Raw genomic sequence first — 27,968 nt, 5'->3', positions numbered from 1 at the left:
ACTTACTTTCCAAAAGATTATTCAAAATCCCTTTACAAATCTTTGTACTTATAGATTTGTCGTTTAAGACTAGACGTTAGACGGAGGACAAGAGAGTTTATAAATTTTAATTACGATGCAATCTGCAACATGCAGTACTCATTCTCTCCACAGGACGGACTCAAAACGCCAGTTGGATACGTGGGCGTTTGCGTGCAAATCCAATGAAAGTTTGCGAGGCTGTTCTAGCGGTTATTTCTAATGTACACAAACGCAAAGTACTCTAGGAGCCCAAAACATGTAACTCCGAGGGAGCGCTTATTTGAACAAAGCTTATTTTATTAATGAACCAGGAAATAGCTTCTTTTAACTTCTTTTATTAATGAGCTTGAAAATATATAGGGGGTTACTTATATAACATAAGTCAGTTTCTTGTGCAAATACGAAAAGAATATCACGGACACAGGAATTAATGTAAATATGTCTTGTGAATCCACATTAAACTTTTAATATTACAATTAACACTAGAGAGACCTTTGAACTCGCGCTCCCTCTAAAGAATGAGCTTTTCCTAATAATAATTGATCTGATATTGATTCATCAGATCAAATTCCAGATGTGGAAAAAGCAAATATATTTGAAACGTTTAAAAAAACGTTTCTTAGCATTCTGTTAACATTAGACAGACCTTTAAAGTCGCGCTCTCTCTAATAAATGATCATATCCTTAATAATAAATCACTGGATCAAACTGGAAATGTTGAAAAACAAAATATCTGTGAGATGTTAAAAAAATAGTGTTGAGTTGATATTTACCAGTCAGTTGTGTCATCCACTCATGGATTTTGTTTTCGCCTGAGATAACTGCGTTACATAATCAACTCTTGTCCAATTAATTTAATGAGCACATTCATTCATAAGAGCGTCCGTTACACTGGCACTGTCCACGGTAAGAACAAGGCAAAGGAATGGGGCTGAATACGGGGCGGGATCATGTTTAGAGCTGAAACATGTGGGCTATATCCGGCATAATTTATGACAGCCAATGGCACACTGAATTCTGTGGACGGAACCGAATAAAATGCGCATTTTATTAAAAACAGAGAGATCTTATCCAATGGCTGAAGAGGAGGCGAAACGTTTCAATAAAATACTGATAGCGTCGGTGGGGTCAATGTGTAACGATGTGCCCGAGCTGTAAGAGAGCGGCTAGAGCGAAATACATGGGTTTTAGTTAACGTTTCATATGCCGTTGCATTGCAATGTAACATTCTCATTTGATATGATGCATTCAGACTATTAGGCTGAATCCTGCCACGTGATTTTAAAAATTAATCCAAAATGGTTCAAATTTAACGCCAGCGTGAAAATAGATTGTATGCCTTTGTTGCCGCGCGATTTAAAAAAAAAAGATTTATTGCTTTTGTTCCATAGAAAAGGTACAGGGACTCTCAACGTACCGTAGGTCCTCATTATCAATGACGGGAATCAAGGATCGGCTACAGGCCAGTCTGACCTGGCTTTGCGAACTGGAGCTTCTAAAACAGCGACAGGAGAGCCTTGTCTTGTGTGCACTATCTCTAGGGGACACGGTGCCGGGATGTACTGTTTGGGGCGACCTTCAGCTGTCACGCTCCGCTCACAGTCGCGAGCAAGAGGACTTGACTTTGAGACGACAATTGGTAAGAAAAGAACTGGTAAGGACAGGGATTCTATTCTGTATGGTCAGTTTCAGCATCGGAGTTGATAAGAAACGTGTTTGCGTAAATGTCTTAAAGTTTTGGATTTCTCTAAAGTGGAATGATTTCAGGTGGCTTTTCCAAAACTTAATAGTATCCACTAAATACAATTAAATGATCTCTCTGTACGTTTCTACTGTTAGTTAACAGTCCTCCTTTTGTGTGGTATTCTGTACCACCGTCCAGTCATTGTCACAGCGTGGAACTGTTTTTAAAGTTATGCTATATGAAAAGGCTGATTGTGTTTGGATCAATTGTTCTCTTGTGGTTACACTAATGATGGCTAGCCACCTTGACAGACTATGATTGATGTTCTATAGGAAAGGGGGTGGAGCGCAACTCTTTGCGGTTCTATCGCTTAATGTTCCATTGTTCCGTGCTCATGCTGATTCTGTAGCGCATTTGATTTCTTAGGTTTTGTAAAACTGCATAACAGTGCAAACTGCAAGCATGCGATATATATACCTTTTGCAAATTCTGTTGTTGTTTTGTTTTTGTTTGTTTGTTTGTTTTCCTCGCTACATTTTAAAGTACGTATTTCTTTTTAAAAAAATGCTACCTAACCAGAGTGCAAACATCCGGAACCGTATGGTTCTCCCAGTATGCGTAGGATCAGGGTTTTCCAGCGTTTCTTTTTGCCCAGCTGAAAATATCACGCACATGCTTTTGGGATTATGAGTGGGGAATCTGGCAATTTGTATGAACGTGTCTGGTAGTTTGCAGCCAAGTGTAGAAGACCCCTTCTTGTCAAGAGGAGTCTCTCTCTGTCTGTACCCCAGCCTGGCCTGCTCACCTATATTCTTAACTCATTAAAGGGGAGACGAGACACAGTGCGGTTTAAAAAAAAAGAGGCGGGGTGCAACTGAAAATGCAGCGAAAGAAATCAAATAATCAACCTCCTTCTCCCCTGAGTTTTCCCCCTCCGTGGATCAAACAAAAGACGTGCGTGGGGTGGAATACAAATGGGGTAGACTCTAACAGGACGGCGCGTGTGGGGAGCAGCGCTTTGAAACCCCAACCAGAGAGCGCCAAACGTGTCAACCAAATGAGCTGTCACCGCAGGTAAAAGGCTCTGCTCCAGTGGTCACAGGAGAGAATCTGTCAGTCTATCAAATGACTGAGCGATGTTTTCAGCATAACGTAGTGCGTTTGCAACATTTATACCACTCAGTTCTATGCATGCGTGGTCCTTTGAAATAGTTTTCAGTTAAGATAATGTAAGCTGTACTCCTCTGATATTTGCATATAAATAGGTTTACCTCCAAGGCACACTATCTGTATCAGTTTCTTGTTCATATCGGTTATTTATGCACAAATTAATAAATAAGTATAGCAGGGTTGTTAATTGGTCTACACTAAGGGCCCCCCACCCTTATTAACAAAAGAGAGATGCTCTGTTCTCACTGTGGTAATTACAATGGATAATGTCATTACTTTCTTTAGTAAAACATCAATGACATGTCCTGGGGTCTTGAATTTGTACTCTTTTATCATACCACAACCGACCAGTTAACCCAGTGCTGTATACAAGTATACAAGGGTTATGTTTGTGATAATGGGCACCTGGCTGTGGGCATCATTCATTAACACAAGAAGTGTTGAGGCAGAACAACAGCTGGGTAAGCACTGTACACTGACCCTGAATTTCAGGAAGCCCCTGCTGTGTGTGTGTGTGTGTGTGTGTGTGTGTGTGTGTGTGTGTGTGCGCACGTGCGTGTATGTGTATGTGTATGTGTATGTGTGGGAGAGGGAAGCTGAACGCTTTTAATGCCTCCCTCAGATGACTGTTTGAGCTTTTTGTGTGTGTGCGCTCTGTTTGGGGGTAGAGGGTGTGGCACTACACCAGCTGGGGCATCAGTGCACCTGAGGTTTGCATGAGGAGTAATTATGTAGTAGAATTAAAGGTCTCCAAGGAAACACAGAGGGGACAGCCGCAGCCCACAGCAAGCATACACAATTCTATCTCAACCTCATTAAAACAAATAAAATTTAATATGAACACCTCTAGATTAATCACAGATGTTTGTCAAAGGTAGATGCATTTATTACATCAGTCTTTGCTTTTAAAATTTCATTCTCCTTAGACAGATGGACCAATTCATGTTAAATTTACATTATTTTGTTGCTATTACATGTAAGTATTTTAATATTTGCTTGGTATCCTTCTTTTGGATGTATATGTTTGTGGCTGACTCTGTGTGGCTTGGACTACTGACATAAAGATCCCTCCCTACTGAGGCAATGAATCATGCTGTGAAAAGAAAAGCAGAATCTGTTTTGGAAAGTGAACAGTGAATTTGTTTTGTGTACCGTAAAGTTTACAGCATATCTGAACTCATGTCTTTGTATTGCTGTGTGACTCACCAAACAAACATGCATTGTTCTTGTTCATGTTTACCCTGATGCACAAAAACAGACTACTTTGAGTTTGTTTCTCACTCTGTGTGTGTGTGTGTGTGTGTGAGTGTGCTACCGTGTTCCACAGTGTGTATGGTCAGAAAAAGAGCAACTCTACAGTACCTTCCCAAGATGCCCTGTCTACAGTAAATTATTGATGTTCCATTTGCTTGCAATTGCTCTCGGCTTACATAACAATGTTCAGTGGTGCGCATTAGGACACACATGCACTTGCACACACACTCACATGCAAACTCAAGCTAATCGTGCCACAATTTCATTCGAAATCTCTCAGATCCATGAACAGTCATATCAGTGTAATTCTGCTCTACCCTCATGTTTTTGGATATACATGCATTCTACTTTTAAAACAAAACACAAACAATCCAAATATGGTGGAGAGATGCAAAGCTATTGGCCCATTTTGGGTGAGTTTAATGTGCACTGATTTACTGGGCCAAATGCTGTCACGCTCTCCTTTCCAAGTTAGACACCTCCAATAAAAGTACAGTGTGAAAACTGTTCACAGTTTGAAAGTTCTAGTTTTATGTACTCTCCCTTGCACTGACATGGTCCCAGTGTATTTTCTGAAAAATAAGAATTGAGTTTCAAGTGCTGCATTTCTTTGCAAGCTCTGTTTTTGCTGTGTGTGTGTGTGTGTGTGTGCATGTGCATGTGTGTGTGTATACACCCAGTATTTGTTTCTGTTGCTGAAATGTGTTCATCTGTGCCCTGACCACTGTGTTTTCCAGAACAGACTCCAGGGTGCCCCTAGAGGCCTGATGCTGGCCCTGCAGCAGCAGCTCAGCGAGCTGAGATTGGACACAGAGGTGACATATAACCAGAACCCAGAGGAGGACATAGATAGTCCCCTCAGCTCAGGTACTCAGCCTCTACTCTCCCTCTCTCTCCATGTGTGTGTTTGTGTGTGTGTGTGTGTGTGTGTGTATCTTGACTCAACTCTCTCTCTCTCTCTCTCTCTCTCTCCCTCTCTCTCTCTCTGTGACGTCTGACACTGTCACATTTAGATTTCCAGTAATAATTTTTCCTGTCCACTAGGTTTTTTTCCAGTCGACCTTAAATGAATACCCAATGAGGTGTACTAATGCAAACTGTATGGCCTATGATTATACCTAATGTACATGTGTTTCTAAGCTTTAGTGTTGATCTTAGTATGTGTCACCCCAGGGTTTTATGAGCAGAGTGAAAGTCTGTCACCATCAGCCTATTCCTGCTCATCTCAGTACCTAGGCCTTACTGGGCACCGGCCCAGATCAGTGGGTGAGTTAAGCTTTCCAATCCACAGCTCAGTCTCACACCCTATTAACATGTTCTTTTGGTACACAGTCTGCTCTCCCAGCTGTTTTGAGCCGAAATGTAAGATATGCTCATGTTATCCTACTAATATGAACTTTGACCTTGTGTTTCAGATGCTTACATGCTGGATTGGGAGGGAGACACAGAGCCACCTCCTCGCTCCACTCTGCCACGTTCATTCTCTGCACCTTACTCATCTCTGGAGGGCATCGCCGAGGGAACCGAGGAAGAGGAGGACGGGGAGGATGGACAAGAAGACGAAGAGTTGAAGATCACACAGGAGGCAGAGGAGCACTTTAGATCGGAGGGTATAAGAGGTCCCACGATGGAGGAAAACGAGGATGTCACAGAGGAGGACATCCAACAGGCCCTGCGTGTGGAGGCCTACATCCTGGGCCTGCTGCAACGTCGAGCTCTAAGGTCCACACACAGCTCTTCACCAGCCGTGGATCCTGCTGCTGTGCCCTGGCATAACTCACACATTTATGAGCCTTGCGTTCCCAATCATTATAACCCTCCACCTGATCACCCAGACTGGCAGACATGGGCAGCAGAGAACGGCCCAAATGGAGAGGAGTATCAAGACCCAGAGATGTACTACACTCCCATGCTCAATTCCCAATCTGAGCCACCATCTCTGAGCTGTGAGGAGCCAGAAACATCTCTGGAACTAGAGTATTATGGAGCTCCAGATCCCTGTGTTAGCAGCAGTGAAACTGATTCACCTCAACACCATCACAGTCACTATCGACGACCCGACCCCCCTGGAATAAACAGTCTACCAAAATACATCCATACGTGCCGTGCCCATACCTGCACCCTTCTTCACTCAGTACAAGAGGACTCTGACCAGAGATGGACCCCTCTTTCTTCAGAGCAGGCACTCCCAAACTCAATGCCTAGAAAGTTCCAGATGGAGCAGTGGGCGAGTACTTCAGAGACCCATCAGAGACAGACCAGTCGATCGCAGTCTGAAGACAGTCTGTGGAGTCGGGGGTCCAGGGGCATACTACTGAAGCACAGGTATTACACAGTGGACCGGGGCATGGGATGTCACCACGGCAACCACTCCCATCTACATAGCTCCGGTCAGCGTCGCTGGAGCTCCTCGGCTGACCTAAGCCAAGAGGAGGTGGAGTCGGTGCTGAGATGGGAGCCAACAGCCTTTGGACACACCCACCTACCCTACCGTACACATGTACACACTTTGCCCCAGTATACAGGGCAGAATGGTAGGGCAGGGCAAGGGTCAATCATAGAACCTACCCCAGGAAATGGTTCTGACTCCAGTCTGAGTGAGGCCTACTCCCCAGCATCCAGCTCCCTATCCAGTGACTCAGATGAGAGCAGCGGTCTGGTGTGGCCCCAGCAGCTTCCCCCATGTCTCGCCCCTTCATCTGCCTCCTCCAACCTGCCGCCCAACTCTGGTGTCAAGATCAAAGCCTCGCATGCCCTGAAGAAAAAGATTATGCGCTTTCGTTCAGGCTCACTCAAAATGATGACCACTGTCTGAGATTTTGGAGCCAATTATATTCTCCCTTCTGGGGATTTCATACATTAGCATGACTCTGCAGTGTCCACACTGACTGTACCCCCACCCACTTACTCAGCTCTCAGGCAGGGGGGAGTAATCTGGGTTTCCATGGACTATGCAATGTACACACAGGACACTAAGACTTAATGTCACCCTTTCCAAACCTAATAAACCTTGTGTCCTCATATCTCATATCCTGTCTTTAGGTTCAGAAGGAGTCGTATTGAGAATGTGTGCTCAAGACACAGGCCCTCTCAGCGACAGACTTTATAAATGTGATTGCCATGTTCTTCCCACCTTTTAGCCACTCCCTTTCATCCAGGCTGTTGTAGCTACACATCCAACTTATTATTACCTAGCCGAATGTTTCACAAAAAGACTCACAATTACTGCCATGCTTTTCTTCACATATATACACGTATTTACAAGTTTTTATGATGAATCTCCCAACTGGTAAATGCAGTGTATTATGTGCCATGCAGACAGTGTTGTGGCATTGCCTGTGCTGTTGTCATGGAAAATATTACCTTAACAATGTCTTATTGTTTTTATCCATAATAACCATTATGCCATAGGGGAGCCACGTAAAAGTGGATCAGCTGGTGACCAGTTGTTCAATAACCATGTCCAGTCACCTTGCCCTGTCAATACACTGCCTGCCACTGTAGAGACCATGTACACCAGTCTGTGCCCTGATGAGGGGGGGTGGTATTCCCCAGCCCCCCCAGCATAAAGTGTTTATACTGTAGATGACCTGTACATAGCCCGCCTAGAATTCACTTGTTGCTCTGAATTCACTGCAGCCTAAATAAAGAAAAGGCCATCTGTTTTGATTGTGCCTGCATGTGAAATGTAAGCATGTGAGTTTTTGTTGTATTGGGATTTACTGAGTGTGTTATGAAATGATTCTAGTTACAGCTGTTCAAATCAGCTTTTCTTGTTTTCAGCCAGCGCGTATCCACTCTGTTAGCTGAAGCAGATGAATTTGAGTAGCTTATACTGTCAGATACACTCTGTCAGGTCATTTTTCATGGCCTTTTAATGACAAAGCTAGCTACGCTGATGCCCTCATTAGACCAAAATGTGCTGCAAGCTCAGTTTAGAGGTGTCTGAGAACAGTATATTGACACTGATGTTGCCATCTCTATTCCAGCCCGGCATGTTTTTAATTGAGCTATACAGGCTTCGCAATCTCTTCCAATCTGCCTTCAGTCACCTAGAGATTTCAAAAGCATTCTACCAAGTAGAGTCTTCATGAGAAAGAACTACTTTTAAAAATGAGAAGAATATAATGAAAACACACCAATATGGATACACTTGTAGAGACAAGATATGAATATTGAAGTATTGGTTGACACGACACATACATTAACATATATAAATGCATAAGACACACCTAAAATCATCACTGAAAATGGGGAAACTGAGGACAAGAGTCATGTGTTGTCATGGCCTGTGAGGCCTGGGATACAGAATATGGGCCCAGAAGCAGACTCTTGAGAGCTTGTATTTAAAAAGATGATTTTAATGATCAAACATTTCAGCAAAACAGAAAACAGCAAGCAGTGTTCGCAGTTAATTCATAATCGGGCAAAAATGGGGAACAGGCATAAACGTGGTTTGAGTCCAGGCAGAGTTCCAAATAACTAGAGGTCAGTCCAACACGAAAGGCAGAGGTACAGAGGAGGGCAAAGGAGTAATCAAAAGCGAGCAGGCACAGGTCACAGACAAGGAGGGCAAAAACAATCTAGGCAATTACAAAAACCAAAAGGGCAAGACAAGAGCAAAAATCCAGGAAACAGGCAGAAGTCAAAACATGAGCAAAAGTCAGAAAACATACATGAAATCGCGAGAGAACCTTCCAAAAAGTGGCAAGGATAATCTGGCAAGAAGTGAGTGGTGAGACAAGGCTTTTAAAACACGATCCGCTTGCCTTCTATAACGGGGAGAGATGCGCCAGAGACAGGAACGGGCTTGGGCCCAGACTCTGTGGCACCGCCGGATGAAGGCTTGGGGACTGCCACTTCCTCCTCTTGGATTGGAAAAAGGGGGGGGTTGATAACCGAGACAACACTGAAAAGGAGAGAAACCCGTGGATGACAAGGGAAGAGAATTGTGGCCGTATTCCACCCAGGTTAATGCCTTACTCCAGGAAGCTTTGTCTTGAGCGGTCATACAACGGAGAGTAATCTCCAGCTTCTGGTTGGTCCTTTCAGTTTGGCCATTAGTTTGGGGGTGGTAACCTGAAGGCAGACTAGGAGAGGCACCAATTAGCTTGCAAAAAGCCCCCCAAAACCGAGCTGTGAATCGGGGGCTGCGATCTGACAAAATGTCATTAGGTAACCCATGTAGTCTAAAAACCATGATGCATTAAAAGTTCAGCAGTCTCCCTGACAGAAGGGAGCTTGGGTAAGGGAACAAAATGTGCAGTCTTAGAAAAACGGTCAACAATGGTAAGTATACATGTATTTCCATGAGAATTGGGAAGTCCAGTGATGAAATCTATTGCAATGTGAGACCACGGGCGGATTACTATGAACGGATGTTTGGCGCCCTCTAGCCAGTGTCGCCATTCCTCTAAGGCCAGTTTCACTGCCAGCAGCTTTCGATTTCCAATGTCATAATTCCGCTCCGCCTGTGAAAGACAGTGAGAGAAATAGGCACATGGATGTAACTTGTTGTCCGTTGGAGACCTCTGAGATAGGATTGCCCCAACTCCTGTCTCGGATGCATCTACCTCTACAATAAACTGTAGAGATGGGTCTGGAATGATTAAAATGGGAGCAGAGGAAAACCTGGTCTTGAGTTCAGTGAACGCCTCCATGGCCTGTTCTCCCCAGACAAAAGGGTCTTTGGTTGAGGTCAGAGCAGTGAGAGGAGTGGCAGCAGAATTGTAATTACGAATAAATCGTCTGTAGAAACTGGCAAATCCCAGAAACAGCTGGAGCTCGCGTCTGGAAGAAGGAGTGGGCCATTCAGTCACAGCTTTCACCTTGGAGGGGTCCATCTGTATCTTATTGGGAGAGATAATAAAACCAAGAAATGATATTTCTGTGTGATGGAACTCACATTTCTCTGCTTTGACAAAGAGTTGATTTTCAAGGAGTCGTTGTGGAACCTGCCTCACATGAGTTCGATGTGCATCAATAGAGGGGGAAAAAAATCAGGATATCATCCAGGTACACAAACAAACTTGTTGATCATATCTCAGAGTACATCATTAACTAAAGCTTGGAAAACTGCTGGGGCATTGGTCAATCCAAAGGGAACAACAAGGTATTCATAGTGTCCAGTTGGGGTATTGAAAACAGTCTTTCATTCGTCCCCTTCTCAGATTCTGACCAGGTGGTATGCATTGCGCAAATCCAGTTTGGTGAAAACCTGCACACCCTGTAGTAGTTCAAAACCAGTGGTCATGAGGGGAAGAGGGTAACGGTTCTTAATAGTTATATCATTTAAGCCCCGGTACTCAATGCAAGGTCGCAGGGATTTGTCTTTCTTTTCAACAAAAAATACCCAGCTCCTGCAGGTGAAGTGGAGGGGCAAATTATGCCTGCTGCCAGGGACTCAGAGATGTGTTTCTCCATGGCCTCTCTCTCAGAGGGGGACAGAGAGTAGATGCGCCCTTTAGGAGGGACAGTGCCAGGTAAAAGGTCTATGGCGCAGTCATAGGGTCTGTGAGGGAGAGACGTTGCTCTGGACTTACTGAAAACTGGCTTGAGATCAAGATATGGGGGGGGGGCAGGACAGATGGGACGGGCGGAGAGTGAAATGACTCATGGGAACTGGCAGCATTGAGGCAATGGGCATGGCAAAAGGCATTCCATCCTAAAATGGATGTAGATTGTGCTTTGATAGCCAAGGCAATCCTAACACAATGGGTACATGGGAGTTCGCTAAAACATAAAAAGAACTCCTCAGAGTGGTTATCTGAAACTTGTAAAAGCACTGGCTCGGTAACCTGGTGGATGGCACTGTGACACTGACCATTTACAGCTCTGGCAGTAAGAGGCTGATCGAGGGAGCATGTGGTAATCCTCAGCTCTTGAACTATGGAGCTGCACATTAGATTCTGATCGGACCCAGAGTCAATTAATGCTTGGAGAGTGTGGACCTTCCCTGAAATTGACAGGGAAACAGACAATAGTGACCACTCCATGGGGAATCTTTTATTTATTACACCCACCAACCACTCTTTACTCACTGGTGAGGGTTTGTTCTTCCATGGACATGTCTGACAAAAATGCCCATTCTGTCCACAGTAAAAGCAGGCCCACATCTCCAAACGTCGCTGACGTTCCTCTGGAGAAACCTGGGTCCGATCAACTTGCATAGACTCAGGGGATGAAAGCAAGAGTTCCTGTGGAGGGGGCACTGGGTCCCAAGCCCTGTGAAGTCTTGGGGTCCTCTCTCTTTGTCATGACTTTAGGCGGGCATCAGTGCGACCTGCCAGATCCATGAGGGCATTCAGGTCAGTGGGTAGTTCTCAGGAGGTCAGCTCATCCTTGACATTCTCAGAAAGTCCGTTGTAAAAAGCATCATAAAGCGCCAGATAATTCCAATCACAAGAGGCTGACAGGGTTCGAAATGTTATGGCATAATCATAGGCGGAATGGTTACCTTGCTTGAGGTGTAGTAGCTCCTTCGCTGCCTCCCTCCCACTCAGAGTGCGGTCAAACACCCTCCTCATCTCCTCTGAAAAGTCTCTAAAACTGTAGTAGAAAGGAGAGTTGGCATCCCACACAGCAGTACCCCACTCACAAGCCTTCCCAGTGAGCAAAGAAATGATGTAGGCTACCCTGGAGCATTCAGTGGGGCAGACTGAAGCCTGGAGTTTGATAATCAATGAACACTGCGACAAAAATGACCGGCAGGCTCCTGGCTCACCATTGTAGGGAGGCGGAGCTGGTAGCCTTGGTTCTCCTTGGAGGAGAGCTGGAGGATTAACAACTGGAGGAGGGCTGGATAAGGCAGGAGTAGGAGAAGAGGTAGTCTGGAGCTGCTGGATCTGAGTAGTGAGGATATTCAGAGAATCAGCAATGGATGTGAGTTTTTGATTGACTTGTTGGATTTCCTGGTGGTGAGTTCCGAGAAGAGATCCCTGCTTCTCTACGGCAGCTTTGAGGTGGTCAAGGTCTGCTGGGTCCATTTTGTTGGCCAGATTATTCTGTCACGGCCTGTGAGGCCTGGGATACAGAATATGGACTCAGAAGCAGACTCTTGAGAGCTTGTATTTAAAAAGGTGATTTTAATGATCAAAAATTTCAGCAAAACAGAAAACAGCAGGCAGTGTTCGCAGTTAATTCATAATCGGGCAAAAATGGGGGAGGGCAAAGGAGTAATCAAAAGCGAGCAGGCACAGGTCACAGACGAGGAGGGCAAAAACAATCAAGGCAATTACAAAAACCAAAAGGGCAAGACAAGAGCAAAAATCCAGGAAACAGGCAGAAGTCAAAACATGGGCAAAAGTCAGACAACATACATGAAATCGCGAGAGAACCTTCCAAAAAGTGGCGAGGATAATCTGGCAAGAAGTGAGTGGTGAGACAAGGCTTTTAAAACACAGACTAATGTGAGAATGGTGAACAGGTGAGTAGAGGGAAGGCAGGTGACTGGTGAGAATACAAAAATGTGGAGTAGAACCCAGGAAACAGAACACAAAACGGAAGAGAGGGAAAACGTGGCTAAACAGTGGAAGGACCAGGCTGGATTGTGACATGTGTGGTGCACTTTTTTTCCAAACCCAAATCATTCACTGCACCTGTGATCCATTTGCCCTGTGTTCTCACCCCATGAGGAGGGGAGGTACCAAATAAAAAAAGGATACATCTTAACCCTTTCAGGCATGAATTCTTCTCTCAAAAAAGTAATTCATAAGTCCACTCAGGGGGAAAGTGTGCATTTGGGCACTAAATTACAAGCAGTATCTATAAATAGACTAATGAATGAAATAGTGTAATATTTGAAAACTAAGACAGTAAGTGGAAATGTACTACAGTAAAACTAATACTGCATAACATTATAACATGTAATGTAATGTAATAGCAAAAACTGTTGTACAATGACCTGTGATGACACTATATGTTCTAAATCAAATCAAACGCCCACCCCCCCCCCAAAAAAAAACTCCGGTGAACAGTTCTCTCCATGAGCCTCAGAATACTCCTTTCAGATTAAAAACTGCAACAAGGGCTTTTCTTGAGTCTTCTCAAGCATTTAAACAGCTGTCTACTATAGCGACCAACATGCATGAAAAGGTTAAGTAACAGCTGTCTACTGTAGCGACCAACATGCATGAAAGCGTTAAGTAAAATAAATGGCTTTTCCATATACAAAATTTATTGAAAATACAACTTCAAAAGCTTCATGCAAAAGTACAGGAAACATGAAAGGGTGTGTTCAGGAAGAACTTCAGTCCGGTGAACCAGTGGGCTAGGTTGTTAAATTCTAAACACTTCCCAAAATTCAAATAGTGATCAAGTCTATGTATCTTCTACCCTTGATTGTGCACATTCACTTTGTACATAATAACACATCAGGAAACATCATTCTTATTGTTCACATTATTACATTATTATTACATCACATTATTATCACTTTTTTGTATTTCACACTTCTTTTGTACTTAATTGTACTTCTAAAGCAAGGATGTACCATTTGTTTTTAATTGCCTAAACATGAGAACTATACTGGCAGGTTCCTCTTTTGTGGTATGCAAGGACTGTTACAGTTTGTGCAACAGACTAAGAAATCTTTTCCTGCCCTCTTTGTTAGTTTCACAACTTGCCACTTAAAAAAATGAAGAAAAATAATTTCAGCACTTGACCTCAAAAAAACAGAATCATTCCGATCTGTACAGATGTGTTTAGGGAGAGGATAGGTGTTTAGAAGAAATAGTAGCTTTACATGTGCATTCCTGATGGTTTTCATGCATGTACGCATATTGACCTACGTTGTTGAGGTAAACACTGAAAAGTTGAGCCTGCAGGGGTAAATGATGGATAATAGGTTTCAGGTGAAGATGCGTAAAGTTCAAAGTGGTTTTAGGGTTGAGGATTATAGTTTGTTGGTTCTACGATCGTATTCATGCTGTTTGTTCTAACAGAATTCTCCTCAGTCTGCAGGCTGTTGTCGGTTAAGTTCTTGGTTTTTGTCGCCATGCTCATGCCTCGTGAGTGGTCCTCAGAGGCGAAGTGGAGGACGCTGCGCAGGGTCTGTGTCAAACTGGCCTTGAAGCCGCGACCGAGGCACACATAAAGCAGTGGATTCAGACAGCTGTTCACGTAAGCCAGGCAGAGGACAAGTACGTGAGCCAGGTTCAGGTTAGCAGCTGCCACATCTGACGGTGTGCGCACTACTAGCATGACTATATCCACAATATGCAGTGGCAGCCAGCACAGGAAGAAGCTCAGAACCACAGCCAGGATGACCCTTAGCATTCGTGCTGATTTGTTGTTTTGTCTGCCCGGTCCCTGCCCTGCCCTCTGGTACACGGTCCAGTGACTGACGCTGATGATGCCAAAGGGGATGCAGAACCCGAGCAGGAACCGAACAATGACGGTGGCCCAGGCCGAGGTTAACGAGTGGTGAATGGCCCTGCACTGGGTCTTATTTCCCCTTTTTTCCTCTTGCATATAAGCAAAATGAGGAATGGCGGCCAGGAGTGCCAGCATCCAAGTGCCAAGACAAACCCAGCGTGCCTGCTTCACTTGCCTGTGGTTCTGGCACCAGATTGGCTGAGAGACCAAGAGCCAGCGGTCTACACTGATGAGGACAAGCAGTAAGACACTGCAGTACATGACCAGGTAAAGCGTTCCGGTCACCAGCTTACACGCCAGCCAGCCAAAAGGCCAGTGCAGATCCTGTGCAAGTGGTACCATGAGTAACGGAAGGGACAGACAGCACAGCAGGTCAGCCAGCGCCAGGTTGAGGAACCACAGGGCGTTGACTGAACGCGGCATGCGGAACCCTGTGACCCAGACCACAAGGCCGTTGCCGGGGACACCCAACAGAAAAACCAGTCCATAGCAGACCAGAGAGATCCAGTGACGATGGCTAATCACAGGTGTCTTCTCATTCAATATGTTCTCGCAATCAAGCCCCTCATCACATTCAAAGTCTGTATCATTCGAAAGTAAAAAATCGTCTTGCATATCGGAACCTGTGAGTCTGTGTATAGAGAGAAATAGAGTGTGAGCGAATAGTCTGCCATGGTTTAAAATAAAATAAATTACATGTAACTATACAATGTACTTGTACAAGTTATTTTTAACCAATTTGTTTACAGGATTAGGTTGACTTACGGACTTTAGCGAAGAGGACTGTACTATATCATATTATAACCAGTCAATTTCAAAAGAATCATGCATAAGCACATGTAATTTTACAAAGTCTATGATAGGTCACATTCTAATTTCAAAGATAGTAAAACTTATGATCAGTTGTACCTATCTGACTTTATTACACCCTATAAACTGCCTCATACCCTACACTCTCAAGATTCTAGACTATTAATCGTTCCAAGGGTTAAAAAGAAGTCCGCTGCCAACCAAGCCGTTTCCTACCGCTCTCCCTTCCTCTGGAATGGTTAAGTAACAGGAATTAGGGAGGCAAACTCTCTCCATACCTTCAAAACCAAACCAGAGACCCATCTATGTTCTCTAAATTATGGATAATATCATTCTGATTTGACTTTGTTATAGACATGTAAAGCCCTTTGAGACTATAAATAGTGATATTGGGCTCTAAATAAACTTATTATTATTATTATTATTATTATTATTATTATTATTATCATTATTATTATTATTGTTGTTGTTGCTGTTATTGTATAAAGCACATGAAGCACAAAGCACTAGCAATATTATCACTCATTAAAAGCTGAACCGGGTTTCATTAAGAAGTGAATATACAAACAAACAGAATTAAGTTGAGTAATTAAGTTTTCACTTTCAATGTACATGTTAATTAGATGTGGTTGTACCTGCTTTCAGGGTAGAGCTGGGTACGCGATCAGTCTGATCCTCCTCGTGTCTTCTAATGCAAGAGTGAGTTCTTGCTCTTGGAGTGGCAGTAGTTTTGTCACAGTATGTCATTACCCAAACGGGAAATGAATGAGTGCTCAGCAGTTTGATGATTTCCATAAAGTGTGCAGGCTATCATACTGTTATAAGTTCTTCAAAATCTTCTAGACCTGATCAGCTGTGGGTGTCTTTTTTTTCTCACTCAAAAATTGCCACTTCCCACTCAAAATAATGTTGTCATTATGTACGTCTTATTACAACACTGCATATGCACAATTAGTGAGAGAGCGCTATGCTTCTCTGTCTCTTTGTATGTGTGCGTTTGTTAACAGCTCTCCTCCAGTTCTGAGCGAAAAATCTCCTCATGGAAGTGTAACCATTTATTATTTCATTAGTAGTACTACTAGTAGCAGCAGGACTAATAGCACCAGCAATATCAGTAGTTCTACTAGTTGCAGAAAGGTTTGGGGGTTTTTTTTGTTTTTGTTTTTGTTTTTAAGAAAAAAAAGGAGCCTTGTAAGAATGCAAAACTGCTTTAAATGTAAACATTTCTTTCTCTCTGTTTTTTAAACAACAAACTGTGGTGTCTTTTTGTTTAACAGAACGTTAACAGAGACATAATGGGGTGTAGATATGGTAGTTACACAAATCAAAAGGTAGTACAACAAAAAGCAAACTGCATAAAAAGATACCATGGAGGACAAGAGTTGTTAGACCAAAATGTATGAATTCTGAAGATATTGAAGACATTGAGATGACCTAAGTCTGCAGTATGAAGTGGCATTTCTTCAAGATTATTTTATACATTCTCTATAAAAATGCATAACTATATGCTCTCAGAAAGACTCTCCACAGCTGCTGAAACAGAATAACTTTATTGGTATTATGTACAGAACCCATCTATGAAATATTTCTTTTTCAGTAGGAAACTGTACTTGTTAAACCATTGTATACACAAAGTAGGAAGAGGATAATGCCTTCCAAATGGTAGAGAAAAACTACTTAAGAGCCAAAGGTCTATGTCATAACTGTTCCCCATGGTATTTCTAATATTAATAGCAGGTATTAGATATAGATAATATGCAAATGCAAAAGGTTCAAGTAACAGTTTCTTGGGTGTGCATCTGCTTTTGTGATATCCTGAGCATTTTATCATGTTAACCGCAGGCCAAGTTTAGTCAGCTCTCACGTAACATTTTGCAATCAGACAAACAGGAGATTGGCGTCAGATATGGCTTGCGCAAAAATTATAGCAAAGATCAGCAAAATTCCAGGGGCCCTGTCATCACATATGCGCTTCATAATTTTGTTTCTAGTTTCCTGTTGAGGTTGGGTGCCACAGCTCCAGAACTTAAGTCAGTCCTCAAAGTGCTGACCTTCACACTATACTATTTTTGTTTCTGTTTAATTTTTTTTTCTTTTACTTTAAAGCAGCCACTCTCCTGTTTGTCAGATATCCTACTTTAAGCTGTGTGTATAATCCCATATAGGAAACAGAACATCTTCTTCTCTGGGCCCTGTGCTTTTACAGGATAGCCGAAGCATCTAGGAAAGTAAATCTAAGTTACTGAATGTTAATAAATGAATTGCCCTATCTGCTTGCTTATGTATCACTTTCCCATCCTCCAAAACACAAATTGCATATGCGTGGCATTAGGGCTGCCCCTGAACAAAGATTTTCCCAGTTGACTGTTAGTCGTTAATTCAAGCCATTAGTCCACTAATCATTGCACGTTTATGATGTTCATTTCAATAGATAGATAGATAGATAGATAGATAGATAGACAGATAGATAGATAGATAGATAGATAGATAGATAGATAGATAGATAGATAGATAGATAGATAGATAGATAGATAGATTTTATTCATCCCCTGGGGCAAATTCAGGAAATTTGAATATATTTTTGGGGGCATCAGAGTTGAGAAAGCTTGTTACAAGTATCATTGTTAACACTGTGCTACTTTACAGAGAAGCACAAAACCATAATAATGACCCTTTAAAATATAAATTTTACAAGCACACGCATGAAGCGAGCTGCCTGCTAACGGCAAAGTCTTTGCATGCAGAGTTTGCATGTCACTTTCTTGGGGTAGTCCTCTCCATGCTCAAATCCCACACTTTGGATGATTTCCTATGACAGAGTATTAAGGCCACATTGAGGAAAACAAATTCCGAGATTTCGAGAATAGGGTCGTAATATTATGTGAATAAAGTCTTAGTTGAGGAAAAAAACTCATAATATTACAAGAATAAAGTCATAATTCAATGAGAATAAAGTAATAATATTTCAAGAAAAAAGCCGTAATATTATAAGAATAAAGTTGTAATTTTAAGAGAAAAAATTATAATATTACGAGAACAAAATTGTAAAATTTTGAGGGAAAAAAACATAATTTTTAGGAAAATATATCACCAGCAACCAACAAAATCCCCACAAGTAGGTCTAACTGCAGACATTTTTTTCGTAAAATTATTACTTTATTCTGGTAATATTACAACCTTATTCTCTAAATCTCAGATTTTTGTTTCCCTGAATGTCGCCCTAATACTCCGTTGTAACTTCCTGCCCCACATAGTCTAAACTTTTTAACGACAAGACGCAGCTCCCGAATGGAGTTTGAGGGGGGTGGTTGTTTGTTTGTTTGTTTGGGGGTTTTTTCTACGACAAACTGACAAATGAAAACTTGGTCGACTAAGACTCTTCTCATCGACCAGCGGTTTAGTTGACTATTGGGGGCAGCCTTACATGGCATTGTGTGATACTCTTTTTCCTCCTTTTGTTCTTTATTTTAAACTATTTTAAGTATTATTTGTTATATTTTATTAACACAGAAAGAAATCTCTGTAACAGCCCACAACAACAGCAGTTTGAAGAGTTGTGTCAGAGTTAGAGGAAGGAAATGACACATACGCTGTCAAATAGCAGAAATTATGAACAACATAATGTTTACAAAAAATGACCATTAACTTCCATGGCAATTACAATCAAAGCGTACACTGTTACATCTCAAAATGCAACCTGCTGGTCATACAGCTTCAGAGTCATCATGCTAACTCAGCTCAGGTCAATGTACTTTTTGTAACACAGGGTTTGTATGGTGTGGGTTCATCTGTGGAAACAGTCTAAAGGATGTGCTGAAAAGTGACCGATCATTGGTCCTTCTTGGAGAAGTGACTCTACTGCATGCAGTTAAGGATTTAGACAGTGAATGATCAATGGGATTAGTTTAGAGCAGACGCACTCTCTGGAGGTAGTGTTGGGGTGTCATCTCTGAAGTCATCTGACTGAAGATCTGTGAGACAGAGAGAGAGAGGGGGGGGGGGGGGGGGGGGGGTAAATTAAATACTGCAAAAACAAAAAGCAGGGAGAAAAAGGAATTCTAGGAGAGTTAAACAAAATTTGATGTGACAAGTTGTTAATGTACATCTAAACACTAATGTGGCTTCACCTAGCAGAGATGATTGGTTGTTGATGATAACTGAGGTCTCTTCCTCCTCCTCTTCTTCTTCCTCACCCCAGTCAGCAATGTTGGCTGGTGGAATGCACTGCTCCAGGAACAGGTCCTCATCCTCCTCGAAGTCCATGTTCTCTGGAGGCCAGCGCAACTCTCCACTCTCCACTTCACTGACTTCAGTGGGCTCCACCACTATGGAGGGGAGCCGCTCCTTCTCCTGCTCCACACAGTTTAGTGTGCCCTCTGGCCCCAACACCACCTCCACTGGGTCAGGGAAGATCTTCAGAAAGAGAGGAGAGAGACAGAGAGAGAGAGAGAGAGAGAGTGAGAGAAAGAGAGGAGAAAGAAGGATGTACCAGAGCAAAAACAGCATCAGCCGTCATAAGCTTGTGTGATGGATTTATGGATGGATGAATAGATGGATGATTGGACTGACAGATCTTTACCTGGAAAGGTAACCTGTCCCCTTTTTTCTGCAGTGGAATCTCTTCCATGGCAGGGTCCTGAGCTCCTAGCACCTCCATTCTATATTTTATAAGGAAAAAAGAGGAAAAGGAGAAGAGATATATACAGAGAGGGTTTTAGAATTCAAACAAAAACTGCTTATTTATGCAACATCTTTTTTGTGTTGCAAAATAGGCAGAGTACATAATGCAATAGTAGAAACAAAACAAGTACGTTGCCAAATACCAGTTGCTGAAATAAAATGATATCTTTTGCACACATCGCTGGCCATGTATGTTTATGTTTAAAGTATTGAGACAATCCAGAATCTTCAAATTAGGTAAGGTGTGCCCTGTGTTGATCAAATCATCATTGTTTAGAAAGATGACACATCACACACAGGTTCTTGAAGTGTCAGGGTAGAAGGCAATAAAATTACAGAGATTATTCTGTCATATAACGTGTGAATGACCTACTAGTTTTTCACTTCCTCTTCACTGTTCTTCAGTTCTCTAAAACATTTAAGTAAGGACATATTTGAATACTCACAACATTTAGAACAAACATACACAGAAAAGCTTCTGATTATTTTTTTCATGAGCTCAGAATTGCTTTGAACATATGCTTTGAGTGCATAATATACACTAAGTTAATGGAGAATTAGATTAAACAGGAGTGTCTTCAAGGTTAAAAGGACCCCATGAAATCAGAAATGTACTGACAGTTATACATGAATGTCACTACATGAAAGTGTCTGTGTGTGGCTTTGTTCAGTTTACAATGTTTCTTATCATGAATTCAAGCCTATTTGGAACAGAGCTTGTGTGACCATGCTCACTTGGTTTCTAACTGTGAATCACTGGGTCTGTTTGAATGTTCAAATCCTGATATCTGTATTATTAGCTGTCATGTACTGTGCACCACAGTATTACTGTAATCATAGCATTATCCTCAGCACTCTCTCATCTCATTTTATCCCTTTATGAAACTCATAAACACACACATTAAGGCTTCTCTCTCTCTCTCTGTGCATGTGTGTGTGTACACTGTGAATGTGTCTGTGATTGACAAGCTTTCTGTCAAACCTAGTTCATTCAGAAGCATCATAGGGAAACTCTGCTTTGGTGGCCACTGCCTTTGTCTTGCTACTCAAGGGACATGTGACATGTGACAAATATGACACATGACAACACAAAGCTACGATTTATCCTCCAAAATTTAAAGGGCCTTCATTGGCCATATTACATGTCTATCTATCTCACAGAAGCAAAAAGTAGAGACCTCATTGGTTATAGGGTCATCGCTATGATACAGGCTGGTGCCTGATAGGTTGGTGTGGGAGTCCCAGATGACCTCTGCCTAATCCTACACTCATGTGACCCTCCTGTGTAAAGCCAGAGCCCAGATTATAATTCTTATAACACTGATGGAGGGTACATATTTTACAAAAATGGATTACTTTTCTCTATAGTCCCTTTTGCATGATTGGTGGGTTAGAAAAAACTGGAGCATTATTTCTTCCATCCTCTGAGAAGGAAACAAACCAAGAGGCCGATGATGACCTGGCATGTTCTCTTCAGTGAGGCAGCCTCTCTTTGCCACCATCTGTCACCCACACCAGTTTCACCAGGGTGAGCTCAGGTAAAAAAAAAAAAAAAGACCCTCATACCCAGGCTACCCCAACATCAAATTTAAATCTTCAGTCAACAATCACCTTCATTCATGTTTTTGCTTCTAAAAAGGTTTGCTTACCCTGGTTAAGAAAGAAATGATTTCATGTCACTGTTTATGATGGGGGGTTTTTTCCTACTCCAAATCTGTTTATGTTCTCCAGAGAAGCTGGAGGGGGATTAAGAGAGCCTGAGGATCTGTCTGATAAACAGAATCCTCTTTTTTCTTTGTAACTCCAGTGTCAACGGGTGTGTCACCAGCCCTCCTGTGCTCAAGAGAAGTTGTCACAATCCTTTAAAAGCTTTTTGAATCAGGACAGGAGTGAGATAAAGCATTAGACAACATGAGAACAGCTATTTGGGGTCATTCTATTTCCTTTTTGTGAAAGTTCTAGAATTCGGTTCTTGTTTTTTTGGGGGGGGGGGGGGGTCTAAATCCTGTACGTCACCTTATTGCTTTGTGCTGATGTTGTACCATTTGTATTATTAGAGCATTTCAATTTTAATATGAAAGTACTAAAATTCATTTTTGTGAATAGCTTGTGAGTGAAGAACGCCAAAGCAAGGTCACTGGGACCACTGAAAGACCAACAGAGAGGCCAGATCAAAGACCTTTATATCAATATTTATATCTTTTTCCAAGAGTTTGTTATCGCCACTCTAACGTATAGCTGACATGTTTACTACATAGTTAAATACCTGCCTAAATCATGGCTCATACATCTTAGCCTGCATTTATTCCATACTCTTCTAATTAGAGGACTTCTTGTAAGTTTTAAATAATGAGTCATTACCACGCCACATGTCATGTGGGACACCGACATATCCCTTTAAGTCTCCATGACGACTGTTGCTCAGTGGCAAGCATTGTAATCCAGGTTGCCACCTCCTGTCAGCTGCAGTAAGTCATTAACAAGCTAACCCAATCTCCCATGCCGTTCACACTAGTGTAGCATTAGTGCTAAGGCTCAGATTGGGGACACAGAGTAGAGCCAAGTGAGGCGAAGGCCACAGAAGTTGTGCGTGTGCTTTTACAAACACATAACAGCACTGAGGAAAGACAATTATTCCACATATCACTGTGGATTCATTCTTATGTACACAACATATTCAACAGGCTGAACATATGTCAATATATCCTCACTGAATATATATCAATAACGTTATGAGTGACAACATTCATTCCTTCCATATTAACATACGCACATTTTCCACTGAGAAAGTCAAATCTAATTTCATGTACCCAGCAAACGCCACCAAATAAACTAAGTCATACATACATGTATACATACACTCACAGACACACACTCACTGCTCTAAGTACATGCTGGGTGTTCAGTGTACCCTAACGATGTGACCTATATTCATGTAAGCATACACTGTAAAATTTAATGCTTTATTAACCATATAAGCTAAATTTATTATATCTCTCTGCTTGTCAGAAACACCAAAACAACACACACTTATTTTCTAAGAACTCAAACCTTATTAAGTAGCCATACTCGTATGTATAATTGTGCACATGAAAATGTACTGAGGCTCTATGTCCATTTGCATTTATTACATTTTCTATATGCAGAATAACAAGAAATGTGACTATATCCTCCAAGCAGCAAGGTTTGTGGAGATAAAAAAAACAAAAGCAGCAAACACATATGCACTGAATACACACTTAATACCTATCTAATCTTTCTTCTGTCACACACACACACACACACACACACACACACACACACACACACACACACACACACATACATACATGCCCGCACATTGCGAAGGCTCTTACCTGTCTGTGGGGGGACAGGCATCATGACAGAGGTCCACAGTTGGTACGGTGGGCATGGTGATGGGTGGCACAGACGGAAGGGGGCAGCTCCCACAGCAGTCCCCTTCTGTAGGCCCAGAGTGTGGGCAGTGGCTCTCCAGGGCGATGGGGACTGGGCACGGGGGTACCGAGGGCACGGGAGAGTTCAGGTGGCTAATAGAGCCTCTAGTGAAGTCACAGAATACGGCAGCACTGTAGGTCCCACACAGGCCAGCCAAACCAGAGCACAGATATCCACACGCCTGACCACCTCTTTCTTTCCCTTTTCTTTTCTCTCCCTCTCTGAGTCCCTAACTCCTCCTCTGTCTCTCTCTCTCTCTCCCTCTCCCTCTCCCTCTCTCTCTCTCTCTCTCTCTCTTGCTCTCTCTCTCTCTCTCTCTCTCAAAGCAGAAGGGCTTTGCAGAGGAGCAGGATTAACGTCTCTTTCGATTAAAGCTACAGGGTTCGTGACGTCAGAGCAGGCTGACTGTCCTGCTGCCGGCACAGGCACAGAGTATATCACTGAAAGAGAGCTGGTTTTAGGGGCCAGGTGTGTGCTTAGTGATGTGTGCACATCAGTGCCACCTAGAGGGAACTTCACTTTACACACCCACACAAACACACACAAGCACATATATGCATATATATGTTCACATTCCTTCTTTTTTATATTACTTTTGATATTTCTACCACTCCAGATTGCCACATCTATCAGCACATCTGTTTTTCCTCTTTATCTATTAGCACTACGTGTGGCTGGTTAGCCATTATTTGTTTTTGAATCTGCATGTCCCACAAAATCTTAGCTCATCTCTTTTCCACCACACTCTCTTTACCACACTTTTTAGGCCCTGCCTCTCTTCCTTCCCATAGTGTGCAGTCTCTGGATGTTGGTTTTTGAGTGGAGTGCTCTGTGCATTGTGAGGAGCTTTCAGGTCTTGATTTCAACAGCTTCCGTTTCCTCTCTTGGCCAGTTCATTGCGGCAGATGGGTATTTGATGACTGAGAGGGCATACGCGTTGATGGCTTTGATCTTCCCTTACAGCTGCCTCTTCAGGACCTGTTTTGTTTAGGGATGTACTTGGATTTTGCTGCAAGCACAGGAGCCTCCCGTATATATGCCACCATTCCAGATTTATACACATCGTCTTCTGCAAAGAACTGCTTGAAGAGAATGTCAGTGACCAGATCTTTATCATACACAGACACACACACACACACACACACACACACACATCTATCTATCTAATATATATATATATATATATATATATATATGCACACATACACACAGGGGTTGGACAAAATAATGGAAACACGCGGGATTTCAAGACCTATAAATTTGCTGATGTTTAGGCATTAATACGATTCCCAGTGATATGTAAATCTTATGTATATGCACTGCAGACATCCTGTGCTTTATGTATTACTCAAGATTTTTCTTTCTGTAGAGGTCTGCGTATTAGTATAAGTCAAAATGTGTGACCTTTCAAGCAAATTGTTGGAGCGCGAATGCCTGGCGCTTCAGTAACAAAAACTGCCAAGTTGTTTAACTTATCAAGAGGAACTGTTTCTAAAGTCATGACATACCAAAAACTATGGAAAACATGTTCTGGGAAGTGTAACTCTGGACAGAAGCCAAAACTCTGTGAATGTGACTGCAGAGCACTAAAACATGTTGTGTCAAAAAAACACAGAACCACAACTACTAAAGTGACTGCAGAGCTAAACCAACATCTTGGTAACCCAGTATCAACAAAAACAGTTCTTCGAGAGCTCAATGCAGCTCTATACCATGGAAGGGCTGCCATCGCCAAACCTTTCTTTTCCCCAATCAATGTTCGAAAATGCCTAAAATGGTGCAAAGACCATCAGAAGTGGACAATGGACCAGTGAAAGAATGTCATCTTCTCTGACGAATCATCCTTCACACTTTTTCCTTATTCAGGACTAATTTCTGTGTGGAGGAAGCCAAAAGAAGCCCTTGATTTCGACTGCCTGACCCCAACCATTAAGCATGGAGGCGGTTCTGTGATGATTTGGGCCGCAATATCGTGGAATTCTCTTGGTTCTGTATTAGCACTGCATGGTAGGGTTATCTCTAAAGAGTATTTGTCAATTTTGGGTGACCAAATTCACCCAATGGTCCAAACACTCCAAACGGTAGTGCCATCTTTCAAGACAATAATGCGCCAATTCACATTGCTAAAAATGTTCAAGACAGGCATGAAGAGCACAACAGTGAAGTTGAACACGTGGATTGGCCCCCGCAATCACCAGATCTTAACATAATCGAAAATGTCTGGTATATTTTGGAGCAGCAAGTAAGGAGCCACTTCCCTCCATGATCATCTCTGAAAGAGGTGGAACAGGTTTTGCTTCAGGAATGGATTAAAATTCCCTTACCTACTGTCCAAAAGTTGTATGAATCTATTCCTCCACATATTGAGGCAGTTATTGCTGCCAAAGGAGGACCAACTCGATATTAAATAATGAAACTGTTATTTAACTAAGTGTTTCCATTGTTTTGTCTAACCTCTGTATATAAATATAGGGGTGAAGAAGTTCCTGCCTTATTTCCATAAGATGGTAAAAATGCATCATGTTTTTTCAATATCAGTTTGTTTATGGTAACTATCACTGCCTTTAGCCCATGACATGTTTGAAAACGTATGGGATTTGCTTTTAACTGGTAAAATGATTTCTTCTATTTTTGCTGGATATACTTTGAACACAGATCTCTGTCATTCATCATACTGGTCAAAGTGCTCTGAGATGGAACTGCAGTTATTCTAATGTAGTTGGGGAGAGTATGTACAGGTCACCAAACAAATATGTAGGGTCTTTATTTTGATTTGGTTTAGATTTATGGACTTTTAGTAAATGTTCTTAATCCTTGGCTAAATAGGGCATCTACTCTGATCTCATAACAAAGCTCACATTGCTATTTGAAATACAATTTCTCTTTCTATTTACAGATTGAAAGCAGTGGGTGGGGCCTAGAGGTAACACAAAACAGCAAAATACATGATAAACAAATAGACTTCTCGTGACATGAACGCGCACACACACACACACACACACACACACACACACACAAAATGCCACAAAGCATGGATAAATAAATTAAGATGATTGAAAAGATGAGTCCCTGAAAAAAATGAGGTTGGCAGCAAAGCCTATTGTTTCAGTTAATCTTTGATTATCTTTGTGGCCATCATTTTTAAGTTAATTGTGCAAACAGACTTGGTTAATGTAACATTATTGTTACTGCTAATTAACCATAGCTAGCCAGCTAATGAGAATATGTGACCTCGATACCTGCCCCTTCAATTTGACCATGTCTGCATGATTACTGATGCAGAACACAGAATATGCAAACTCGAGCAAAAAGTGCAGCTGTCGAGATACAAGAGCCGTTACAATTTGTGCCTTTATGAGCAACGTGAGGAAAATGTGAGGCTGTAATTCCTGCACATTCTGACAAAATGCGAGGATTTATCAAGGATCATGACAGGTGACAGCAGCTCTGGTGGCTTGTTGAAAAAGCTTGTCAAAAAATCCCCTATTTTTTAGCTCAAAAGGTCTACATTCATACTAAGGAACTTTTGTTGGCAAAGGATTAAAAAACAGAATCTTTGAATGGATGATGAGTTTTTTTTCCTTTTTCTTATGGTTCAAACGATATAGTTGGTGTGCTTACTTTGAACTAGCCTACAAATGCAAAGGTAAAATATCAGAATCAATGGGTGACCCTGAAGGTCATTTTCTTTTGCTAGTGGTTTTAGTAGATTATTACTTTTTATCAGGTTACATAAGGTTTCAACTCAACTAAAAACAATGTGAGGTTGTGTAGTTTGGTAGAAATTCACTTTCAGATCAATCATTTATTTCAGATCAAAACACACTAACTCGTATTTTCATTTTTGCAAAACTTTAATGAAACTTTGTGCAACACCCTTGATTGTTCACCTCCCAAACTGGCAGTCAAATCATCCTTTTTATCATGTCTTATGTCTCATTTTGGGTCACCTGACAGTTGAATTTACTTGTCCAACAAATCAGGTTCTTTAAAATCTAGATTTGATTTTTGGCTGATTTCAGACTCACTCTCATGATTGTATGCTGCTGAAATTACATGCCTCTCACTTAAACAATTCTGTTCTTTTTGGGAAGTTAATTCCTTCCTGGTAGAGTTACACAATTTAAGATTCAGCATTTCAACAAAAAGCACAAGAAAATAAGCTTGCCATTCATTAGGAATTGAAATTTAACATCAGTACTGAGGAAAGCTGGCACTCTGATCAGCTGAGTAGATTTGAATCAAAGAAAATACTTTGTCCCTTTGTGTCCCATTTTAAAATGTTGGGTGATCATAAAACAAAGTTGGCTGAACTCCAGAATAATCTTGATAATGCCTGCATACAATAGGCAAAGAGTGCTTTCATTCACTCCCAAAGAGTTTGAAGGTGAACACAAACTTCCTTAAACAGGGGAGGACCCACACAAATATCCTCTAGACGGTTTAAAATGATGTAATCTCAGAAACCAAGATTTAGATTTTCCAGTAACTTCAGTTTATAATGTTCAAGATTCTCGGC

At 41.9% G+C, this 27,968-nt stretch overlaps 3 protein-coding genes across 3 annotated transcripts; 1 reads left to right on the top strand and 2 right to left on the bottom strand.

Annotated features, from left to right (window-relative positions):
* The first annotated feature begins 1,456 nt into the window (after positions 1-1,456).
* Positions 1,457-6,944, top strand: dact3b (dishevelled-binding antagonist of beta-catenin 3b). Its single transcript, XM_030765202.1, has 4 exons — positions 1,457-1,660; positions 4,867-4,996; positions 5,303-5,395; positions 5,545-6,944. Exons 1-4 carry the CDS (start codon positions 1,457-1,459, stop codon positions 6,942-6,944), a joined length of 1,827 nt encoding a protein of 608 aa, XP_030621062.1.
* A 6,504-nt stretch (positions 6,945-13,448) lies between these two features.
* c5ar1 (complement C5a receptor 1) lies at positions 13,449-15,118 on the bottom strand. The gene has a single exon (XM_030765201.1). It carries the CDS (start codon positions 15,116-15,118, stop codon positions 14,009-14,011), a length of 1,110 nt encoding a protein of 369 aa, XP_030621061.1. The 3' UTR covers positions 13,449-14,008.
* Positions 15,119-19,213: 4,095 nt separating this feature from the next.
* Positions 19,214-25,178, bottom strand: lbhl (LBH regulator of WNT signaling pathway, like). Its single transcript, XM_030765200.1, has 5 exons — positions 25,162-25,178; positions 23,350-23,580; positions 19,893-19,971; positions 19,441-19,726; positions 19,214-19,284 (listed from the first exon to the last, which is right to left on the bottom strand). Exons 1-5 carry the CDS (start codon positions 25,176-25,178, stop codon positions 19,214-19,216), a joined length of 684 nt encoding a protein of 227 aa, XP_030621060.1.
* Between the last annotated feature and the right edge of the window lie 2,790 nt (positions 25,179-27,968).

The sequence above is a fragment of the Chanos chanos genome, chromosome 2 (genome assembly GCF_902362185.1).
Source record: "Chanos chanos chromosome 2, fChaCha1.1, whole genome shotgun sequence".
NCBI classification, from domain to species: Eukaryota; Metazoa; Chordata; class Actinopteri; order Gonorynchiformes; family Chanidae; genus Chanos; species Chanos chanos.
Note: the sequence above shows the minus strand (reverse complement) of the source record. Positions and strands in the feature narration are given on the sequence as shown.